The sequence below is a fragment of the Dermacentor albipictus genome, chromosome 2, assembly GCF_038994185.2.
Source record: "Dermacentor albipictus isolate Rhodes 1998 colony chromosome 2, USDA_Dalb.pri_finalv2, whole genome shotgun sequence".
Lineage (NCBI taxonomy): Eukaryota > Metazoa > Arthropoda > Arachnida > Ixodida > Ixodidae > Dermacentor > Dermacentor albipictus.
Genome location: NC_091822.1, coordinates 3,679,242 through 3,701,432, shown reverse-complemented (window position 1 = coordinate 3,701,432; position 22,191 = coordinate 3,679,242). Strand labels below are relative to the sequence as shown.

The following is a 22,191-nucleotide window of genomic DNA, read 5'->3' as shown; positions in this document are numbered from 1 at the left end:
AGGTTTAGGAGCACAGGCAAGAAAGATAGCGAGGGATATCCGGAGTTTGCATATAGCTTAAAGGCCAACCTAGTCGAGTGGCTGAAAAGCGCGGAAGCATACGACAGCAGAGACATGATCATTGAATGCATGTGTCTAGAGCAGTTTTACAAAAGCATCCCCCAAGCTCTGAAACTGTGGGTGCAAGACAGAGGGAATGTAAACACTGTGGAAAGGGCGGCTGAATCAGCCGAACAGTACGCAACGCGTAGAAAATTGAACGCTGAGGACGGAAATTGGGATGGTCGAAATGGACCACGGAAACTGTTTCGTTTCAAAAAGGGTTCGCAGACTAGACGACCGGAGCCTGTAGAAGTGGAGGAAAAGCCCGCAGAAAAGAGCGAGGAGAAACCTAACAGGGAAACCGTACAAAAGAGCAGAAAAGAAAATTCGAATCTTTTGACCGATCCGCTGCTATAAGTGCCACAAACTGGGACAAAACGCTGTGAACTGCGGAAAGCCTAGCGTAGTTTTTTCCTACATGAATGAAAAAGACGAGAATGTGCAACTTTTAAGCCCCTATCTTCACGACCTGCAAGTTAATGGCAAACCATGCCGAGTGCTAAGAGACAGTGCTGCCATGATGGACATTGTCCATCCATCTTAGGTGACGGTAGATGACTTCACCGGAGAAGTAGCATGAATCAAACAGGTTGTAGAAGAACACAGCATGTGTCTGCCCATGGCCAAAATCAAAATCAGTGGACCATTTGGGGAGCTAGAGACTGAGGCTGCAGTTTCCAAATTTTTGTCACTGCAGTACCTTTACATCTTTTCGAATCGTTCGAATCAGTTACTGCGTGACAAAGGGCTTAAATTGGGAGAGGGCGTAGTACAGGCATTGACACGAGGCCAAGCTCGTAAGATCGCGTCACTTTCGGCCGAAAATGCACAAGCTGCTCCAGCGGAAACAGAAAGGGGGATAACTTCAATACCCGAATCCGAGCTAGGCCCGAGGGACAAAAAAAATACAGTTGAGGAGAGCCTGCCAGCTGACCAGCTCAATGAGAGCGAAGCACTAGAGGGTCAAAGTTCAAGCCTGCAGGAAGAGCAAGCTGACGCAATCGCAAGCGAGACAGGGTCATTATTATCACCGGCCTCAAAGAATTTTGATACGCTCTTACGTGTGGACAGAGAGGCACTGGCAATAGAGCAAAAGAAGGATGACAACTTAGCTAAATTACACCACACAGCTAAAGAAGGCATTGCTAGGCACAACATGACGATACAAGAGAGAGGAGGGTTGTTGTATCGACACTACAAAGATCGAAAGGGTAGGATTCTAGATCAATTAGTCGTACCTACTTAGTACAGGGAGGACCTTTTGAGTCTCTGTCATGGAAATGGGTGGTCCGGCCACCTAGGCATAAACAAATCAAAGGAAAGATTGCTTATGGAATGCTACTGGCCTGGCTGTTTCAAAGACGTAGAAAACTTTGTAACATCATGCGACGCCTGCCAGCGCTCGGGTAAACCAGGAGAGGCATGAAAAGCTCCACTAAAGGTAGTGCCCTTAATAACAGAACCTTTCAGATGACTTGTGATAGACACGGTAGGGCCTCTACCAAAAACAAAATCAGGTTACAGGTAGTTGTTTACCATGCTGTGTCCGGCTACAAAGTTTCCAGAAACAATCCCTCTGAAAGAGCTCAGCTCCACCGAAGTAGTAGACACACTTTTGACAGTGTTTGCACGAGTTGGGTTTTCAACCGAAATTCAGGCCAGTATTCAGTATTCACCAGTGCACTGACTTCCACATTCTTGCAAAAGTGCGGGGTAAAGTTAATACACAGTTCCGTCTATCACCCTCAGTCAAACAGTGTATAGAGGTGGCATTCAGTGCTTAAGAGAGTTTTGCGTGCGCTCTGTTACGAGCAAAAGGAGGACTGGGAGAACTGTCTGCCGGCAACTTTGTTTGCTTTGCGAACAGTTCCACATGAAGCGACAGGGTTCTCACCAGCAGAACTAGTGCATGGGAGGACACCCCGTTCTCCACTAAGGATGTTAAGAGAGATGTGGGAGGAAAGAGGAGAGAGTCCTACAGTGGTTGAATACGTGCTAAATCTTCTGGAACGGCTAAGCGGAACCCAAGAACTAGTCGGAAAGAGCATGGGAATAGCTCAAAAGAACGCCAAATTCTATTACGACAAGAATGCAAGGCTTCGTATGTTTAACGCCGGAGACCAGATAATGATCCTCAAACCTTCAAGAAAGAACAAGCTTGAAGTTCAATGGGACGGGCCCGTTAAAGTGTTGCACAAACTTTCAGATACTAACTATGCTCTGAAAATGCCCGATTGCAGGAAGGAAGTGATGTTATGAACTTCCAACCGGTGCCACCAGTGTTACGACACCCAACCGGTGCCACCAGTGTTACGACTTGTACCGCTGCACCACGATTACGGCTTTGTGGTCCCGTAGCGCTCGTCACCCGTTTCGTGACAGAGCGTTGGTAGCGAAGACTCCGAGCCTGGCGTCGATGAGAATAACAAAAGGGACTTTATACATTATATACAGGTTATCATACAGGACATGAACGGGTCGGCACTGGGGCCGAGTGCTCACAACAAACGCGACTGTTCTCGCACGACGACGTCCGGCGAAAACGCGTGACACATCTCACCCCAGTCGGGAGCGACACTCTCTCCCGGTGGGTTGGCGGATCCTGTTTTCGAGGCGGCCTGTCGCTGCTTTTATAATCCCCGACGACCATTGTCACTCAGACGGCCCAATACAAAGTCAGCACACGACGGTCGTCCGAGGGGTCCAACCAGCGACCGCGCTGGCCACCCGGTTCAAAGTTCGCGCGCGCGGTGACCTCCAGGCAAAGGGAGGTGCGGCGCCGGGCTGTCTGGCACACGCGGACACGTCCAAACACGCTGCTCGCCGAGGCTTCTCCCGCACGAAGGCGCAGCATCTTGACTTGTGAAGCGAGAATTATGGCGCTCGCAGGATAGATTCTGCATCTTGCAGATTCGGAATCCGGGCTTGTGGTAATGGCACAACAGCATCCCCGCCCTCAGATAAGGCGCCGGGAAGACGAGCTGCCTCCACGTGGCTCGGATGCCAGGCGCGCACGTTCGTCAGGCTCGTCCAAGTTCACGTCCATTGTCGGGACGCCAGGTAACTTCACGTGCCCAGGTCCGACTCGTCAGGACAGGAGCTCTGCTCACCACGTCGTCGCCAAGGCACCTTGACCAGCTCCGCTCGGGTCGTTCCTAAGACCTTGCTTCTCGCCACTGGTCCCGCTTGGTCGTTCTGCAGCTTGCAAAACCGACCGGCAAAAGGCAACACCCAACACGAACAAGTGCCCTCTGTCTCCCGTCAAACACCAGACAAGGCCATAATTCAAATCAACCTAACTAAATTGCTATCCCTCTTTTTGCTCCCGCTGCAACAAGAGGCAGGTGTGCGATCTAGTACACAAGGCTCAAACAACCAGTTTTCAAATTAACAACACAACAAAATAGAAACAATTATTAATCAGCAATAATAATTACAAATAGAATGGTCCCCTTGAAATCACTTGGACCGAAAACATACTTCTGAGGAAGCAAATGAGGTCATTCATTTTTCCCGGCGATATTTTCGCGGAATCCGAAGCTGCTTATATTTGCGACCCTGCTTATCCGTGTAGCGGCGGTACAATAAGCCAGATTCCTTGCCAAATGAAACCTCCTTTTTTTTTCACTCCCCGTTTGACGCTCTTCCTCAGATCGGCTAGTGAACAATCTTCCTGTTGTTCGCGAATCCGAGTTTCCCTTTCAACTGCAGCCTGTTCCTGCCAGCTGGCGGAAACCGGAGCGAGTGTGGAGCCCGCGTCGCCTAATTGCGGCGTCGAGTCTATATCGCGGCTAGCACTGCACGCGTCACTCCCACTCACTTCCAGGACCCGCTCGTCTAGGCCAGCGTCCGAGCTCTGCCTCTCCCGCGACTGCTCGCCATTCAAGTTACCTTGATCAGTCCGTGTGCCGCACCGCCTTTCGCTCACCGACGCTAAGTCAAGTTCCCTCGACAGCGGGCGCGCTTTGGATCGCGTGGGGGCCATGTACGCCACGTCGGCAAAGAATGATTTGCCCTGATCCCTCAGCAGCTGCTCCGAGCTATTTGAGAAGAGGTAGGAAAATTGCTCCGGGAGGGCGGCTGACACAGCGGCTTCGGTGTTAAGTTTTCCAAACTCTCCTTCAATGATAACCGTTGCGATCGGTAAACAGACACTCTCCTTCTCGGCCACTTGCCGTATCCTAACGCACTCTCCCGTAAAATCACTCGAGGAGACGAAAGACGGGTGAACAACGTCCATAGTTGCTGCAGAGTCCCGCAGTGCTCGGCACTTCTTGCCGTTTACCTTAATTTCCTGCACATAGGGCTCCAATAGACGTATGTTCTTGTGAGTTTCCTGTATCGTTGCAAAAGCAATTCTCTCTGGGCAGCTTGCAGCGATGTGCCCTTGCTTTTTGCAATTGTAGCAGGTTAACGGTTTCCGTTTTTCAAAAGAACGCGTCATTTCGTTTCGCTGTTTCGGACCATCGTCATCATTCTGAGATGCATTCTGTCCTTCCCTTACAGTTTCTTTGGGAAGGGACTCGTCGTCCCGAAACTCGCGACGCGTGATTTCCTTCCGTTCGTCGGGCTTCCCGTAAAACCCATCTCTTCTATCTGCTTTTTCTACACGCACTGCCTTGCTGTGTAAGCTGCGGCGGGTGTAATACTCTTCCGCTAACTCTGCTGCCTTGTTTAGCTTAACCTCCTTTAGCCTATCTTGCAGCCAGAGCCGGACATCCTCATCAATGCAACGGTAGAACTGCTCCAACGCGATGCATTCGACAATTTTGTCGCGGTCGTCGTAAACCTCTTCGCCCTTCAGCCATTCCACCAAGTCGGCTTTTAGACGAAACGCGAAGTCAACATTCGACTCCTTACCCTTTTTTGCATACCGGAACCTCTGCCGGAAAGCTTCGGGCGACAATTTGTACTTCCGCAGTAGCGCTTCCTTCGCATCACTGTAGCTCTCAAACGCCTCTTTCGATAAGCAAGTTATTACGTCTGATGCCTCCCCAGGAAGCAAGGCTAACAGATTCTGTGCCCAAAGGGATCGCTCAATGCTATTCCGTTCGCAGACGTGCTCAAATTTCACGAGGTATTTGGCCATATCCTCTCCGACGACAAAGGGTGGAAGTTGATCGCGTATTCTTGGAACGTTAGAAGTGAGACTAGGCGCTGGCGAGCTATTTCGGGTCTCCAACTCTTTCATTTTAAGCTCGTGCTCACGTCGCTCCCTCTCTCTCCTTTCCTCCTTTTCCTCCTCGCGACGTTGCTGTTCTCTCCTTTCCTCCTTTTCCTCCTCGCGACGTTGCTGTTCTCTCCTTTCCTGCTCGCAACGTTCCTTCTCCCTTTCCTCCCTTTCCCGACGTTCATTGATATCCGCCCAGGCCTCAGCGGCTTCCTCAGCCGTTACGTCCCCAGTCCTCATGACCTCAAGGATCGCATTCTTTCTTTTGGTTGAGCCCAACTCAATGCCCAACTCCTCACAAATTTCGAGAAGTTCCTTCACCTTGTACTTCTCCATCGTTCACACTGTCCTCCTGCTGTTTACCCTTTTTGAATATACCTGCCGTACGCTACTATAACACTACTAGTAAGACATATGCAAGTATTTCACACACTGCCCTGTCTACCCCCTCAGCATCCCCTGGTTTTCAAAACACTCTTACTAGGCTTGAAACACACAAGGTTATCACAATGCAACACCAAATCCTTCCCTAAGCTACTATAACCTGTGTCAGAGAAAGTCTGGTGTTTGAGGTAAACTTCAGGCACTCACCGCGCCGAGGTAGCTGATGCCGGTCAATCCCGTAGCTGCCATCCAGTGTTATGAACTTCCAACCGGTGCCACCAGTGTTACGACACCCAACCGGTGCCACCAGTGTTACGACTTGTACCGCTGCACCACGATTACGGCTTTGTGGTCCCGTAGCGCTCGTCACCCGTTTCGTGACAGAGCGTTGGTAGCGAAGACTCCGAGCCTGGCGTCGATGAGAATAACAAAAGGGACTTTATACATTATATACAGGTTATCATACAGGACATGAACGGGTCGGCACTGGGGCCGAGTGCTCACAACAAACGCGACTGTTCTCGCACGACGACGTCCGGCGAAAACGCGTGACACATCTCACCCCAGTCGGGAGCGACACTCTCTCCCGGTGGGTTGGCGGATCCTGTTTTCGAGGCGGCCTGTCGCTGCTTTTATAATCCCCGAGGACCATTGTCACTCAGACGGCCCAATACAAAGTCAGCACACGACGGTCGTCCGAGGGGTCCAACCAGCGACCGCGCTGGCCACCCGGTTCAAAGTTCGCGCGCGCGGTGACCTCCAGGCAAAGGGAGGTGCGGCGCCGGGCTGTCTGGCACACGCGGACACGTCCAAACACGCTGCTCGCCGAGGCTTCTCCCGCACGAAGGCGCAGCATCTTGACTTGTGAAGCGAGAATTATGGCGCTCGCAGGATAGATTCTGCATCTTGCAGATTCGGAATCCGGGCTTGTGGTAATGGCACAACAGTGAGGATATATCACTGCAATTTGATGGAGCCGTATGTAGAGCAGAGCGGAGTCGTTAACTATACCATCAAAGAGCAGGATGGCACTAGTATCAAGTTTAAGGAGTGTAGGGCGACCTCCGACTCTGAAATCAGCCTAGAAGAAGTAGCAAAACATTCAGTAAGCTCGCACGCTCTTAGACCCGAGCAGCTAGATGAGCTAAAAGGGGTGTTAGGGGAATATCTCGACAGATTCCGCAATCGGCCAGGTAGAACTGAACTAATAACGCACGAAATAGAGCTGACATCAACCGAACCCGTAAGATCAAAAGGATAGACAGTTGAGCGAGTTGGTACGGTAACGTGATCTTGGCTTCTAGCGCGAAGTAAAACACGGACACAGGAAGGAGCAGACGGTCCTGTGCTCGTCCTGTCTGCTCCTTTCTGTGTCCGTGTTTTACTTCGCACTAGAAGCCAAGATCATGTTACCGTAAAATCAAAGCCTTACAAGGTGTCTCCAACACAGAGAGAGATTATGGAGGCAGAGGTACAGCGCATGCTAGAGTTGGGAGTTATTGAGCCCGCTGAGAGTGACTACACGTCACCGCTAATACTGGTAGAAACCCCTAACAAGGACCCTCGTCCGTGTGTTGACTACAGGAAGTTAAATGCCATCTCTAGGGATCGGCTGTACCCGATACCCAACGTTGAGGAACGAATTGAAAGAGTTAGCGTTGCTAAATAAATTTCAACTATAGATCTCATGCGGGGGTACTGGCAAGTTCCCCTTTCAGAAAGTGCCAGCCGCTATGCCACATTCATCTCACCTGTAGGCACTTTTCGCCCTCTCGCACTCAGCTTCGAGCTGAAGAACGTGCCGTTTAGCTTCTCTAAATTAATGGATATTGTCCTAAAAGACTTGCAGGAGTTTGCCTTGTCTTATCTTGATGATGTGGCCATTTTTTCAGACAGCTGGGAACAACACGTATCGCACCTCAAACAGGTGTTCTCACGGTTGAGGGAAGCCGGCTTAACGATGTAAGCGGAAAAGTGTAGATTTGGGTGTTCACAGGTTACTTATCTGGGCCATGTTTTTGGCCAGGGCACGAGACGGCTGGCCGAGCTGAAAATAGCTACGATTGGAGAATTTTCTCAGCCGCACACGAAAACATACCTTCGTTCATTTTTGGGACTTGTTGGGTACTATCAACAGTACATTCCGAATGACTCGCAAATGGCAAGTCCATTAACGGACGCCCTCTGAAAGGGAGCACCACGTAGCGTACACTGGGATAAGGACAAAGGGAATGCTTTCCAAAGTTTGAAAACACTATTGGTTTCTCGTCCTGTGCTTCGTGTGCCAGACTACACAAAGGAATTCATAGTTCAATGCGACGCAAGCGACAGAGGTATGGGCGCGGTACTTATTCAGGTCGGCGACGATAACGAGGAGCATCTTATCCTCTATGCCAGCCGTAAACTTAATGTAAGAGAGGAAGCCTACAGCGCTTCAGAGAAGGAACGCGCTTGTTTAGTTTGGGCCGCCCAGAAGTTGTCGTGTTACTTGTACGGAGCAAAGTTCATCATCGAAACCGACCACTGCCCTATGACGTGGCTCAATTAAATGTCACACAAGAATGGCCGCTTGCTCCGATAAAGTCTCACTCTCCAAGAGTACAACTTCTCTGTTAGATATAAGAAGGGAAAGTTGCATAGCAATACGGATGGTTTCAGTACAATAATTTGAATTCTGCGTTTAAGGGTCCCGCCTAAATTTTAGAGCTACTAGCGTTAATGTTGTTAAGCCAAGAAGATCCCCTCTCATTTAGCAGGATTCCCTTCATGATTGCTGAATTTGTCAGCACAAAATTGCTTCAAAAATAGGCATAACGAAATGCAGCGTCTTTTGTTTCTGCACTTATGTTTTCTTCGAAGCCTAGCGGGTCTAAAGTGAGAGCCAAGGTACGTCATCCCGGCACAGAGCCATGTTGTGGGGTTCGTTTTGCAGTTGCCTGTCCTTGTTGAATGTTTAGGGGCAGTGACATCATTACACAAGTGGTCGCTGTGAGCCAAGGCATCAACCCCTGGCCACCAGCCGTTCTCATCCTGCTCAGTGGTTTACAGCGCTGGACAGTCGAGATTTTCCAGGCCATGGAGGCGCTGTTAAGAACGGCCCGATGACGTGCAAGTTTTGCCTGCCAGTTGCTACAGCAGCGGCAACCTTGTCTCGGGACGCCACCGTTACGCTCTAGCCTCGTCGCCATTGTGACTAAACGGGCTCAGCGGACCAACTATTGTTACTGAGCCCACGGGAACGTCTACTGAGACCCCTTCCCACGCGCCGACCAAGACGCAAGACAATGGGTTGCCGGCGGGCGCGCTGCGGGGGTCAGCTCTGGGAATAAAATGCCCCTACGGTGCCTGGTCGTCTCCCCTACGATGCCTCGTCAACTCGCCTACGGTGCCTTGTCTCCCCTACGGTGCCTCGTCAACTCACCTACGGTGCCTCATCAACTCGCCTATGGTGCCTGGACGGTCGTTTTCGTCACCCGGGTATCAGGGGAGGACCGAGTGTTTGTAAATCGCTGTTGTGCGGCTGCTCAGAACACTCTCTCTCAAGCAGTCATGTTAGGCTGATGCACTTTTCTAAGCAGTCATGCTAGACTGATGTAGATACTGTAAATAAACCCATATTTCTCGTTCTCGATGAGAAGCAGTCCTTCCCTTCATCAACGTCCTCAGCGTGGATAAGTTGGACGACGGCATGGGCCAGCTACCTTCTAATTCATGCCGGACTCCAATCTTGACAACAGGTTACGAGTGATGGGATTGAGCCCCAATCCTGACAACCTTCTCTGTGTGGGCAAGCTTGATGTGGGTATCACGTTTCGCTTCAGCGGCATCCGGCATCGCCCACTGGTTCGATTTCATTTCAGTTTTCCATCGCCCATTTAAAGCATCACGCAATACGAAAACAACAAAACAAATCATGCGCCACCAGTGCACCACCAGTGTAATGTGCATTGGTGTCTCGTGCCGTAATGATCCACATGACATTTCGCATTACAAAGATGTCAAGAATAGCTAAGCCTGTTGAATTTTTTATTTATTTCGGATCATACGTTTCCCCGGTTGCTACGTTTTATCTTGCAGTTTTTTCCAAACTGTATGAACAAGGTTCTACTGTATAAAATTTACAATATGTTGCACCCACATTACAGTTGAACATTGATGTAACTAACACAGATATAATGAAGTAGTGGGTAGGACAAAGAAAATCTAAATGTTTTCTCGACAATATTATAGTGTAATGAATTATGCATATAACAAATATTAGATAACACTGATTACCCTGACATTAAACCGTACAATGTGTAAAGCAACTTTCCCACTGGCATTTCCTCTGAGAAGCCTTTCAGGCTATATTCATCACGAGAAACGTATCTAGGAACACAGGAAAAATTGGCAGAGACACTTTAGACTGCTTACGTGTGGGAATGCGAAAGCATTGTAGTTGCTTTAGTGAAATCTTTTTGCTTTTCTTCACATTTCTTGTCCATGCAAGCTCTCACCTGCGTTCCAGCTGCGCCTCGGTAAGCCCAAATGAAAATGCACCAAGCATCTGAATTTGCTCGCTTGCCTGCGAGGAGTTCATAACTTGAAGGACCACTCATCAGCATTCAATTTGACATTAGTGCTTTTTATTTAATACACTCATTTTATGCACTCATGACGTGGTGCCACCTATTGGCTGCACCATCACGTGCCCAGTGGCGCAAGCTCTGGGCCACACATTTAGTCAGCCAGAACCGTGGAGCTGCCGTGGCATCAGGGAAGGGTGTTCGTCTCGCACCCCATATGCATGGGCTCAATTCCTACCCAGAAGGAAATTTACCTAATTTTCTTTTCAAAGGCATTAATTTACTTTGTTTACAGGAACCTCCCTGAGAAATTTGACATAAATTCGAGTATGTTTTTATGTGGTTTTACTCTTTTCTGTCACCAATTTTTGGTACCATCATCTGTTCACGCTACCGACTACAATGCCAGGTTTTTGCATAATGGGGCATGTAATGCTTTTGCACTAATAAATGTGCCTTTTCACTGTAACACATAGCATTCTAGTCTTTCCAGTGTAAGACTCGAGTCCTCTGCAAAGCACAACCAGTGTGGCACATCTCATTGCGCCTGCGTTTTCACTGTTGCATAATGTAGCACTCCAGTGCTTTCAGTGCTAGGCTCTAGTTCTCCATGATGAAAGCACAACATGGTGCAACTATACTGCGCATGTGTAGAGCTGCATAATGTGTCCTTTCTATTCTGTCACTTCGCTGGAACTGCTTTGGCGCTGTAGTTTGGGCACTTGGCTCACAAGAGAAAGGTTGCAAGTTAGAACCTCACTGGGCGACAGGGACTCACCTTTTTCTGCTCACTGACAACTGGCCAATAGGCGAACCAAACGAAGACCGATTTGTGATATGTAGAATGACTACCACCATGAAAACATTTCAGCGGGGTTATTTATACCAGGCACAGCATCATACAGGCACCACTCCACTCAATTGTGCAAGGTGTTAAATGGGGAGCTCCACAATGGAGTTGGAAGTGTATTTTTTTATTGTTGATGCGAACCCTGCTTTCTCACAAAACATTCAAAATCTTTTTTTGCTGGAGCTAGATTTTCACTGTGATGCCCTTTATCGTCAAACACATTTAATAATTTCGTCAAAAGGTGCCGCAGAGCTCCACTAGATGAGGTCGCATTGGTGTCGCACAGCTACCCGTCATGAAAGGGCGTTTTGCCAGTGCATCATGTCCACTTATCTTCCTCGACTGCTGAAAAGCACATTGTTGCTCTCACTGTGCATTAGTTCTAAGTGAATACCTAAACATAGTTTACAGTAAGTTCGCTTTCAGTTGTGATGGTCAATCACAGTGATTTGAGCTCAAGATAGCTGGCTCTGCATGAGTGTTTGATGCATGCCTTGCTTGCATATGCCAGCACTGCTTTAGTGGATCATTGTACACATCTGTTTCATTACCCCAGTCATACTTGTCAGACTGTTTGGCTTATAAAGCATTTCTCTTTGTTAATTTTGGTATCTTTCAATCACATCATTTTCAAACGTGCACCACCGACTTTCAAATGGCATGCTGATACACTTCCTGCCCCACTTCATTTGTATGACAGATTGCTAATATCTTACAATACACGAGCTAAGGAAAGGATATAACATGAAGTACTAGCATGTGTATTAGTGCACCATCCATCCTGCAGTCAGTAAGGTGACGCTTTTGTGTAACATTGATATATAACTGGGATCACAAGCTTGACTCGTGCATGTGTCTCTCCAAGATTTTACCAGAACTAAATCGCAGCTTCAAGTTGCCACCTTAGTGCTGTAATGTGTCTTCTTGTCCGTGTTCTCTTTTATCTAGTAAATTCTAAAGCTGTGTCCAACCAACTGACCCACATTAAGTTGCTGCTGAATTAATTAAATACAGCAGGACCTTGTTAAAATAAAGTTGCACCGAACACAAAATTATGTTTGTTATATCCAATATTTATTATAGTCATTAAAACACTTTATTTAAATACTGTAAGCCTTTTCAAGCTCGTACAGGAGGGGAAATCGAATACAGATCAGGCATGTCCCCAGGATTTTCTTTCGAGGGTGGGGCAATCCAAGGTAACCTTTCTATGCAAATGAGGGGGGGGGAGTACCTTTACTAGTACAAATGTGAATAACGCCGACCATTCGCCATAAATACACGTAGACCCACAAAAGAGAAATGAAATAAGGTGTATACAGGTACGCCTCTGCGATACACCTCTCCTTTACTTGGCAAACAAGGAACTACGTCAAGTGGAGTTGCGCAGGGAAGCAGCGCAGAAAGAACACTGCCAAGAACAAGTAAAGAAGCGAAAGTGTCAAATAAATATTTCTTCAGTGGAATAGAGCTTAAAAGAGCAGCAGTTGGCAACATTGGCACATGAACCGCACGGAGTTAGGCTACTGCGCCAGCCAATTACAGAAGCAAACAAAATAGTTGTCATGCGGCCTTTTCAAAATGGCGTCGTACTTGATACCTCCGGAGCATCTGCTGTTCTTGAAGAGTCTTTTCATCGGCGGAAGCAATGAGGTGTGCAACAGACATGGACAAAATGTATGGAGTCTGAGCATTGCACTCTGCAAAAGTCTGTGGTGCCGTTCATTTCACTGCTCAACCCGTTTTACTCATGAAACTTCGCTGCCAACTGAAGTGAAAATTCACAACAAATAGTTGTAGCGAAGCAAGCATGTTATTTCAGTTCAATAAAAAATTAGGCATTCGCCATTCCAATACAAGAGGCAAGGGAAAATGTATAAAGTTGCGCACCAATAATTTTATTTTTGTAGTTACCGCCTTATTTGGGTAACAGAAAAAGTTTGAAGTACGAATTATTTGCAGCCTTGCGGAGGAACAGTGGCTGGCGGTGATGAGGACGTGGACGGGGCTTCACTGCAGACTTAAGTTGTATACGACTATAGTAGCATTTTTTGAATTAGCTCTGGAAGAATTATACAGAAATATATATTTGCAAAACAATCACAGTTCTTTTGGATCCATCGTTTACTGCGCTAACAAGTGCCACAACTGACTCATATTGTTATTTGGGAATTTACATAACGATGCATGGCCGCCAGTCCCCTACAACTGCGTATGGCCACAGTGCCTGACCACCCTGCCTGGCATGCTGTGCAGGATGCAGGAGCTGGGCATCCGGCCTGATGACAGAGTCGTCTGCTTTGGCCAGCTGTTGGGAATGTGCGACCAGGTCAGCTTTCCTCTGGGTGAGTATTGCCATGTGTCATTGTTTTACTTTTTTGATAGTGTTTGTTTTCACCTGATTATCACCGTTATTACCATACAGTATCATTGTACAGCAGAACCTCGTTCATGCCTTTTGGAAAAAAGGAAGCGAGAAAAAAACGTACGAACTGAAAAAAAAACTTGCAATCAGGAGACACTAAAAAGAATTGACAGGCTCAACTGTAGCTGACATCTACTGAATGCAAATTGTTGCCTGAATCATTACAGCAAGAGACATCGAGCTGGCAGGGCTCGAGCGACCCAAGATGCGCGTTGTCATTTTTACGGCTTAGGCAAGTGTATGTTTGCCCTCCTCAAGTTCAGCCTGGGTCAGCAGCTTCTTCGAGCAGGGCATTTTGGTGGAAAGGTTTAATGTGTCCACTTGGCACGAATCAAATCATTGCGGCATGAGACACGGACACACATCTAGCTGGTAGGGCCCAAGCTACCCAAGACGCATGCTGCCATTTTCCTATTGCATAGTGTTTTAAAACTGCAGCAGGAAATGTGAACGGAATTTAGTTGGTGGGCAACACTGAAATAGGATGCCTACAATGTCACCAGAGCAATACATTGTGCTCCTTTTGCACTGCTTGCAGCAGCGATCGGTGGTGCATTCGAGTTAAAGCGTGCAGACTACTTTTCCAACCGCACTATGGCCCACACGCTGTGAAAGAAATAAGTGAAGATGCTTATTGCAATAAGGTTGGCAGCAATAGCCATGAATGCGGTGTGTGATGAACTGGGAGAATTGTTGGTACCGGAATTAGAAACTTAGCGTGCCAGCGTTTTCATGTGAGACTGGCAGGCTAGTATTGCGGGGAAGCTGCTGTGGCAGGTAGCTATTGTTTTCGATTGCGCGCGCCTAACACTTTTATTGCGGTAGCAATTGTATGGACACTCCAGGCACATTTCTGCCATCGTCATCATCGTGAGGTTCCGTATTAGGTCCGTATAAAATCACCACCGCGCACCGTATGCTGTATGTGTGAGTGAAAGCCAGTGATCGTGGCTCAATATTGTGCACATGAGGGAGGAAAGCGAGGAGGAAGTGCACTGTCCCTCATCGTGCGTAAGGCTCCAGGGAAAGGGTAGGAAGGCGGTGCGTTCTACTCCGGGCAGCCCGCACTGCTGCGCGCGCCCTCCCAGGCCACTGTATTTTGAACGCCATCTGCGACGGTGACAAAGTCCTCCGCACGCTGTGTTTTTGAGGCTTAGTTCTTGTTGGTGAGAGATGCAGCACGAAGATCAATTTGCTCGCTGCTCCTGCCGCACTTCCTCACTCCAGCGTTCTGGCAGCGAGTTTTCGCCGTCATCGAGTGAGATGTATTCGTGTTTGCTTGTGCGTGCATGGCACCATGCTTGTTAATTCAATTTGTGTGCCTATGTTTACAAGCTTATACAGCCAATAAAACTACTATCCTTACTTCTTAGAGCTGCTCGCTAATTTGCTATCGCAATCAATGCTTTGTCTTTCAAGCAAAACTGCAATTTCTTCTTGTTTACAAGGGATCTTGTGGCCAGAAAATATATCGTACGATCACACTTTGGCAATCTACTGAACGTTGGTGCTGAAAGATCGGGTTTTCCAGGAACTTATCACCTGGTAAAGAAATAAGCTTAACTGTAATGGGTAATTTTTTGCATTCTCAATTGCGAACTTTGCCACCGAGAACTCGTACGCAACAGTATCGTATCAACGAAGTTCTACTGTAGATTGCTCAGCACTAGGTGCACCTAATGTTTTGAAAATTTCTTGAATGTATGTGAACACTAGCAATTACTCTGGAATATACGGTGAGTCATGGATAAATAGCAGATGAACTCCACCTGTGAGATCAGATTCAACAACTGACAACTGTGCTCGCTGCCAACATTGTGATTTGAGTATTGCTTCTCTTCCTGGGAACGCGCTAGTCCAATAAACGAGAGGAATGGGGGTTAAGCGAGGGGCCCAATTTTTATTAATCATATCATAAGAAGCCAACTAACAAAGACACCAAGGACAACACCGGGGAAATTGCTTTTACTGACTAATTGAAATAAAGAAATTATAAATAATGGAATGGAAGGATGAAAAAACAACTTGCCGCAAGTGGGGAACGATTCCACATCTTTGCATTATGTGTGCGATGCTCTACCAATTGAACTACCTCGGCGCTGTCTTCCCATCCACTTTTTGGGGTATTTATGTGTTACTACTATAACTAACCGTGGGAGTGTTAGCCAGCACCACCACTCGCAAACCTTGGCGACAGATGTGGAACATCCTTTCTGCTGCAGGCGTCACAAGTATGTGATCTTTTTGGGTGAAACCAACTGATCAATAAACCCACATATGCTACCTGAAAGCATCAATGTTGCCAGATTCGAGACCCTTGTTATGTAGGTAGGTTCCTAATCCAATAAAGTGTTACATTCTTAATCCATACTTGTGGAATCGTTTAATACTCCACCACCAGAGTACAGTGGGACAGTATGCACCCTCTGCCAATCTCTCTGGTATCATTGTTTTATTTTGAACTTGGATTTCGTTATAAAGATCATGTGACTGTTGCCAAGGGATTTAAAAAGAACAGAACTGTTTCTTATGCAGACTTGTGCCATGAAAGCAAATCAACATTTAAGAGCACAGTGATGAGCACTTTTGGTGACCATTGAATCAAACCAGATTGTTTGAGGCCTTCTGTTATTTATACGTTCGTCATTTTGCATTCCAGAGCAGTCGATGTCACCTAGCTAGGTCGCTTTAAGAGTGTTCATGAATGGTCCAGTACAGCAAGTGCAACTTGTGCAAGAGCAATAACACAATAACAATGGTACTTTACTGAAAGCAATCACTGGCCAAAAGTAAACCAATGCTTTCGTTGCAGTAAGAGTGACACTACATAAGAAACACTTAATGAAGCTCAGAGATACATTGCTAATGTTGAAGCTTGGGCAAGAAATGAAGCATTTGCATCTGGAATTGAACATGCAGTGAAGTATGAATCCTGTTGCTACGGGGGAGGGCTTTGTGTGTGTGCACATACTTTCCTCCGTGCCTTATCGTTTTTGCTCCATCCCTCATAAAAATGAATGTTTCTGAGTCATGGACATCACCTGGACAAACAATTCACATCTTATAGAGAAGTAGCTTACTGTTATGACAGTAACTAGGTGGAAATAAGAACATCAATGCAGATAACTTATGCATTAGCAAAAGAAAACGAAATTCAAGACAAGCAGCGCACTTAAAGTTTATTGCAAGCAGTCTTAATCAAAGCAAACAAAATCAAGTAGATAAGCTTGAAGAAAAACAGTCTATGCATAAACTGCACATTATTGCTGCCACTCTTCCTTATATAATACTTTCTGTTATGACCATAGATGGCTCTGAAGAAGCAGAAGCCTTCACAAAGCTTCGCTTAGCTGAGGAAAATGAGGCTCTTTCATGCGTTTGTGGCTGTGCATGAAGTTTTACATTCTGCACAGAGGAGCAAGAAAGCAGCATCATATCTACTGATGAAACATTTCATAACAGATATGGAAGTTGTCTGCCTCGAGGTACATGTGCTTCTGGTTGGCCCGATTATCTATATCTGCAGGCTTAAGTGGACATCAGCTTTTGGATAAACCTCAAGGGTGTAGAGTTGCTACAGGATAGTGAATCCGCGGAATGTACTACCTGCTCACTGTGTTCAGAACCTGCTACATCCATGCCTGGTGCATTGCAGTGTTAAGAGATGCGCCACAGCATTGCCATGCCTAAGGATGTTTAATCAGTGCAACCCGGATTGACTATTGTGAACTTGGCAAACAGTTTGACCAAGGCAGTAGCTTGGTCTGGTTAGGTGTGTCACACTGGGAAATTGAGCGACGCAAGGACCGGCCATGTGCAGGGCTAAGTTTCTGAGCATGCCCAGAAGTTACCCAACTTTTGCTTGCAGGCCAGGCTGGCTACTCGGTGTACAAGTATGTCCCATATGGCCCCATCGATGAGGTAATGCCATACCTGTCCCGGCGGGCCATTGAGAACAACAGTCTGCTGCAGAAGCTCTCCAAAGAGTTGGGTCTGCTGAGGCACGAGATCATGCGCCGCCTGCTCGCTGGCCAGATCTGGTACACACCTCACGGCCACTACAAGCCTGTCTGACCTCCAGACCTTTGCTGAGACTGTGTCATCCGCATCACCATTGCACCAGCTACAGATGTCTCCCTCCAGGTGTAACACATCTGCTTGGCTGACGTGACCACCAAGAATTCTTCCCTCCGATGTGGAGAATTAGCTCGGTGATGACAAACATTTGACGCGCCCCACTATATTGCAGCTTGAAGCTGAACAGCTGCATCAAATCAACTTGACAGCATTTTACAGGAGCAGATATGTGGAAAGAACACGCAGGCTTACTTTGTATATATAGTTGGGTATCATCGTCTTAAGTATTTAAATTCTGGCCTCACCATGGCCAGAGGTACCCATTGATGCGCTTATAATGCCACAGCAGTTATATGCAGTTATGATGGTGGTGACATAGACGTTCAAAGAGGACGTATGCGCATACACCACTGCTGATGTGCGGCATACGCATGCCACCAGAGCTCATGCCCCCACAAGATGGTCTGCAGACGTGATTTTCTTTGAGTTTATCTGCGTTTGTTAACTGTGCCACGGAATTTAAACACAGCTCATGAGCAATGTATGGTGCACTTAGCTGCACCGTTGATTTAAAGATAAGACCATGTTGTCAGTTTTAAGCAAGCTCGTCTATTTTGACAGTCTGATTTTGTTACTATGTGTATTGATCTGAACGTGCAGCAGCCATTCTATTTTCTGGAATGACTATATGCTGATCTGACTGGCCAATGGTGCTTTGTTTGTGACTCCATCTGCAGTCAACTTTAAATTTTTTTTTTATGGCTGTTACTTTGTGCTTTTGTATTTGCATTTGCATTTGTCTGCTATGGCCATATAGGAAATGTTTCACTGTTGGGACAAGAGAAACTTGAATGAGGTGACCATACTGATTTCTTTTGTAGGTACCCTAGAATGGAGGCAGGTCATTTTCATGTATTGATAAGGCGAAAAGCCTTGTAGCCACTATTGCTGCCACCGTAAATATCCTGTTAAAATAGGGAAGGGTGCAGAAAATGCCCTTAATTGACGACATTGGCTACCCATGCTATGGCTATTCTGGTGCTGCCATTCACAACAGCCACCAGCTTTGATGCTTTAAACACCCATGGCACGTCCTATGCTGCCCTGAGGCTATCTTTGCCTTAGCATTCATTGAGTGGCTACCATGGCTGGCCATTAAACTGTTCCTGCACGTGGCTCGTGGTATAAGCTCACAGTGCCACTGTTTCAAGCAACTTTATGTGTGCTTGCTTGTCGCTGTGCCTGTACTTTTTAGGCACATTCTTGTTTGCTCGGTGAAACTCGTTCATGCGGCCTTGAAGCTATTATTGTGGCACGCATTACACTCTTCAGAGCATTTCTGGACAATCTAGAACTGTCAACCTAGAATTCTAAGGTGAGCCGGTCGCATGACACTGACCTAACTTCATCTCTTTTGCCAACAAACCATTGTAGTGCATGAAATGGAAGTCGGTGAAGCCATTTCCAGCTGGTGAAGCATTGCTTGACAGCATTTTGCAGCCAACATTTAGGAAAAAGAGAGATATCACAGATCTGTATTCTTGATTGATCACTTTCATGGGTACTTGCACTTTTTTTGCATAATGTCTCACTATAGCAGCGGGCAGACTGCTTGCTCGATCATCCACTAAAAGTGATGTCCACGAAAGTGGTCCGTCGAGAGCACCTCAAAGGCATTGCTCCAGGAATACTACCAGCATGTGCCTGTGATTTTCCTGCCCTGAGCAAAAGCAGCAGTCGTAGTGGCAACAGTGTGGCAGTGATCGTTACCCGATTGACATCAGATCACTGCTGGTGCAATTTGCCAGGCGGGCGCCATTCATGCTCGGCAAGCGTGCTTAACGTTTGCTGTTGAGCTCAGGTCTGCAAAGAGCATGCTTTGCTTCCGTTGATTCTTTCAGAGGGCACGAATGATGGCCAGAATAATCACCAGCTCCATCTATTGTTTTGGGTGAAGGCAGTACATGGCACCTGAAGTGATTAACATGATGGAGAAGCCTGGCTTGATCCAGTGGCTGGTGCTCAGTGGCAGGTGTTGTCTTGCCAGCATTTTGCTCAATCTTATTTTAGCATTTTTTGCATAGCGTTAGTTAGGAATCTCTTTTATTCCCTTTGGTAGTGCCACTTGTTGATGTGGGAATCTTGACTGCATTTTGTTGACTCTCCTTTGGAAGAAGAAACTTTGTAAACAAAAAATGCAGGCATGCTGTTCTGAAGTCTTCATTACGGTCTTGTGCCAGCTGAAACTGTGATGCTAATAAAATAATAGCTGTGCTCACCAGTACTAGTTGCTGTCAGTTATTTAGCCACTTTTTCTTCCTGTTCAGCTCCCACCAGACAAGGCATATTGTTTTACTAAGCATTGAACTGCATGAATGGCCTTGATCACACCAATAACAATAGTTGGCATCTGGTTTAGCTGAGGTGCGTGTGAAATTGCTCACTATCAGGGCAGCAACAGGCAGTATTTATTCAATCAATTTAATGATGAATGTTGGTCCGTCTCATAAGTTACAGAGCCTCGTGTTGAAGTAAAAAAAATTAATATTCAATTAAATTAATAATTGGATTACTTTTATTTTTAGGACAATAGATAATATTTTGAAGAAATGCCTCATATTTGGCTGTTTATTTGCCCGAACTTCACAAATGATGATCGGAGGTAGTGCCACCATCTGAGCTCCATTCATCATCATTAAATGCTTCGTCATGTCCTCGAAGAAGGCTGAGTGAGGGTAAAAGCCTAGAGCGGTGTATAGCAAAGAGACGAGTTGCATTTAGCGGTGGCTGTGGGGGGATTTGTGCTTTAAATGACACTTGACATGTTCAATCTTGATTGTAGACCAACCTTGTTTGGCCACGATTGAGAGTCAGCCCCTGCCCCTATTTCACACAATGTCTGTCGAAAAATAAGGTTGGCCTGTAATGATATAAACAAGGCAGTTGCTTTCAATGCTTCCCATGACAGCTCCTCAGAGGACGGAGGGAGGATTCGGTGGAGGCAGGAAGGCGCCAGTGCCCAGTGTGTACAGTCAACTGCGAAAGTTTACAGATCACGGGATCTGAGAAAATTTTAGAACTAGTTTGCCACCATAGCCACTAAAGCAGTACAGCACCATGTTGTTCATATATATATACCACTGCAATCTAGAAATCCAAATGACAGGCTCTGTTCTGAGGCTGCTATGACATTCAGCTTCTTTACAGATACCACAGTCTGTAAACTTTTGTGGCTGACTGTACAAGTGAGAGAGTGACGTGCAGGTAAGTTGCTCGAGCTTTTTAAAACTTAGCGTTCATGAGTTCCTCCAGGATGAATGGAACTTAATTACTAGAATACCACAAGAAAAAAGAGCCCATGCAGGGGGGGTATCAAGTAAGGGAAATATTGGTGAATAACAATGAAAATAAATGATCATGATGGGCAAAATAAAGCTAAACAAACAGAAATGCTATCTAGAAATGCTCTCTACGAATAAACTTCATGGCTCACACGCTTTGCAATGTAACAAGTCAGAATTTAGTTTGCCCATTTGAGTCAGTGCTGTTAAAACTGTTCCATTTATTAAATGTGTTAGTTGGTGCTAAAATGATTTAACAAATCATCAGGACGATCTTGTTAGCAACAATCTCAGTGGCATCAGGTATGATTTGGGTATGTTCAGGTGTGGCTCTGAACATGCCCTGAATATGCCACACCTATCATTTTCAGCAAGCGGTAAGAAAGCTTAACATGCAAGAAGCCTTATCTTGTGGGTTCCCATCAGAATACATGGAAACGATAAAATAATTTTTTCGCAACAATTGCACCAAATTTGAGGAGGTGTGTTGCAGTTAAAGAAAAGCAATATCTAGTGTCTGTAAGAAGTGGACTATTTATTTATTTCATAAGTCTTTTAACAGTAATTGTTGAAAACTGCATAATTGAACAAACTAGGTCATCACATCTACAACTCATCAGTATATAAAATTATATCAGAATTCTATGAACTGCACGTAACAACACATCTAAAGCAGGCAAAATTGATGTTTAATACACTGTTCTGAAATATAGTGGAATGCATTTGTCATGAAGTGCTTCGAGCGTCCGAAATAATTTGTCATACAGGTATTCTAAGTGTCGTGTACTGCAGAGCTCGCAGTGGAACCAGGACAGAATTGTTCCTTTGTTTTACAAGTCATTTCATTGTAGAGGTACTCTACTGTATGCCACTAATTTGTGAGTAGGACTGTTGCAATATCTTTGTAAACTTTGGAATATCTTTAAGTAAGCTCTCAGATTTGTCCAATTTATATACTCTAACAGATACAGTTCGGAGAATTTGTTTTAACTGTCTGAAATCATCTTTAGGCATATTACAACATTTTGTTGTTACTCGGTGGCTGGCAAGATGGCTTTTTGCCATTGCAGAGGTAGGGCATCATGGTGTGATGCAGAGATGTCCCAAGTTTTTGCTAGCATGGCGTGTATGCATACTGCCACTATGCATGGATTGGCTGGTATATGTGGCACAAGCAAGGTTCGTCGAGTGGAGGTAGTCGCAGCACACAACACTTCTGTGTGCTGTCTACATTGTAATGGAACACATTGCGGTGGAGTCAGAACTGGGAAAAATTT

At 46.3% G+C, this 22,191-nt stretch overlaps 1 protein-coding gene across 1 annotated transcript in view; it reads left to right on the top strand.

Annotated features, from left to right (window-relative positions):
- Nucleotides 1-19,854, top strand: part of LOC139055854 (proline dehydrogenase 1, mitochondrial-like) — a 370,252-nt gene extending 350,398 nt beyond the window's left edge. Inside the window, exons 11-12 of the mRNA XM_070533417.1 lie at nt 13,328-13,416; nt 17,365-19,854. Of these exons, the coding sequence (XP_070389518.1) occupies nt 13,328-13,416; nt 17,365-17,570 (295 nt within the window). The 3' untranslated portion in view covers nt 17,571-19,854. The remainder of the gene's footprint in view (nt 1-13,327; nt 13,417-17,364) is intronic.
- The last annotated feature ends 2,337 nt before the right edge of the window (nt 19,855-22,191 follow it).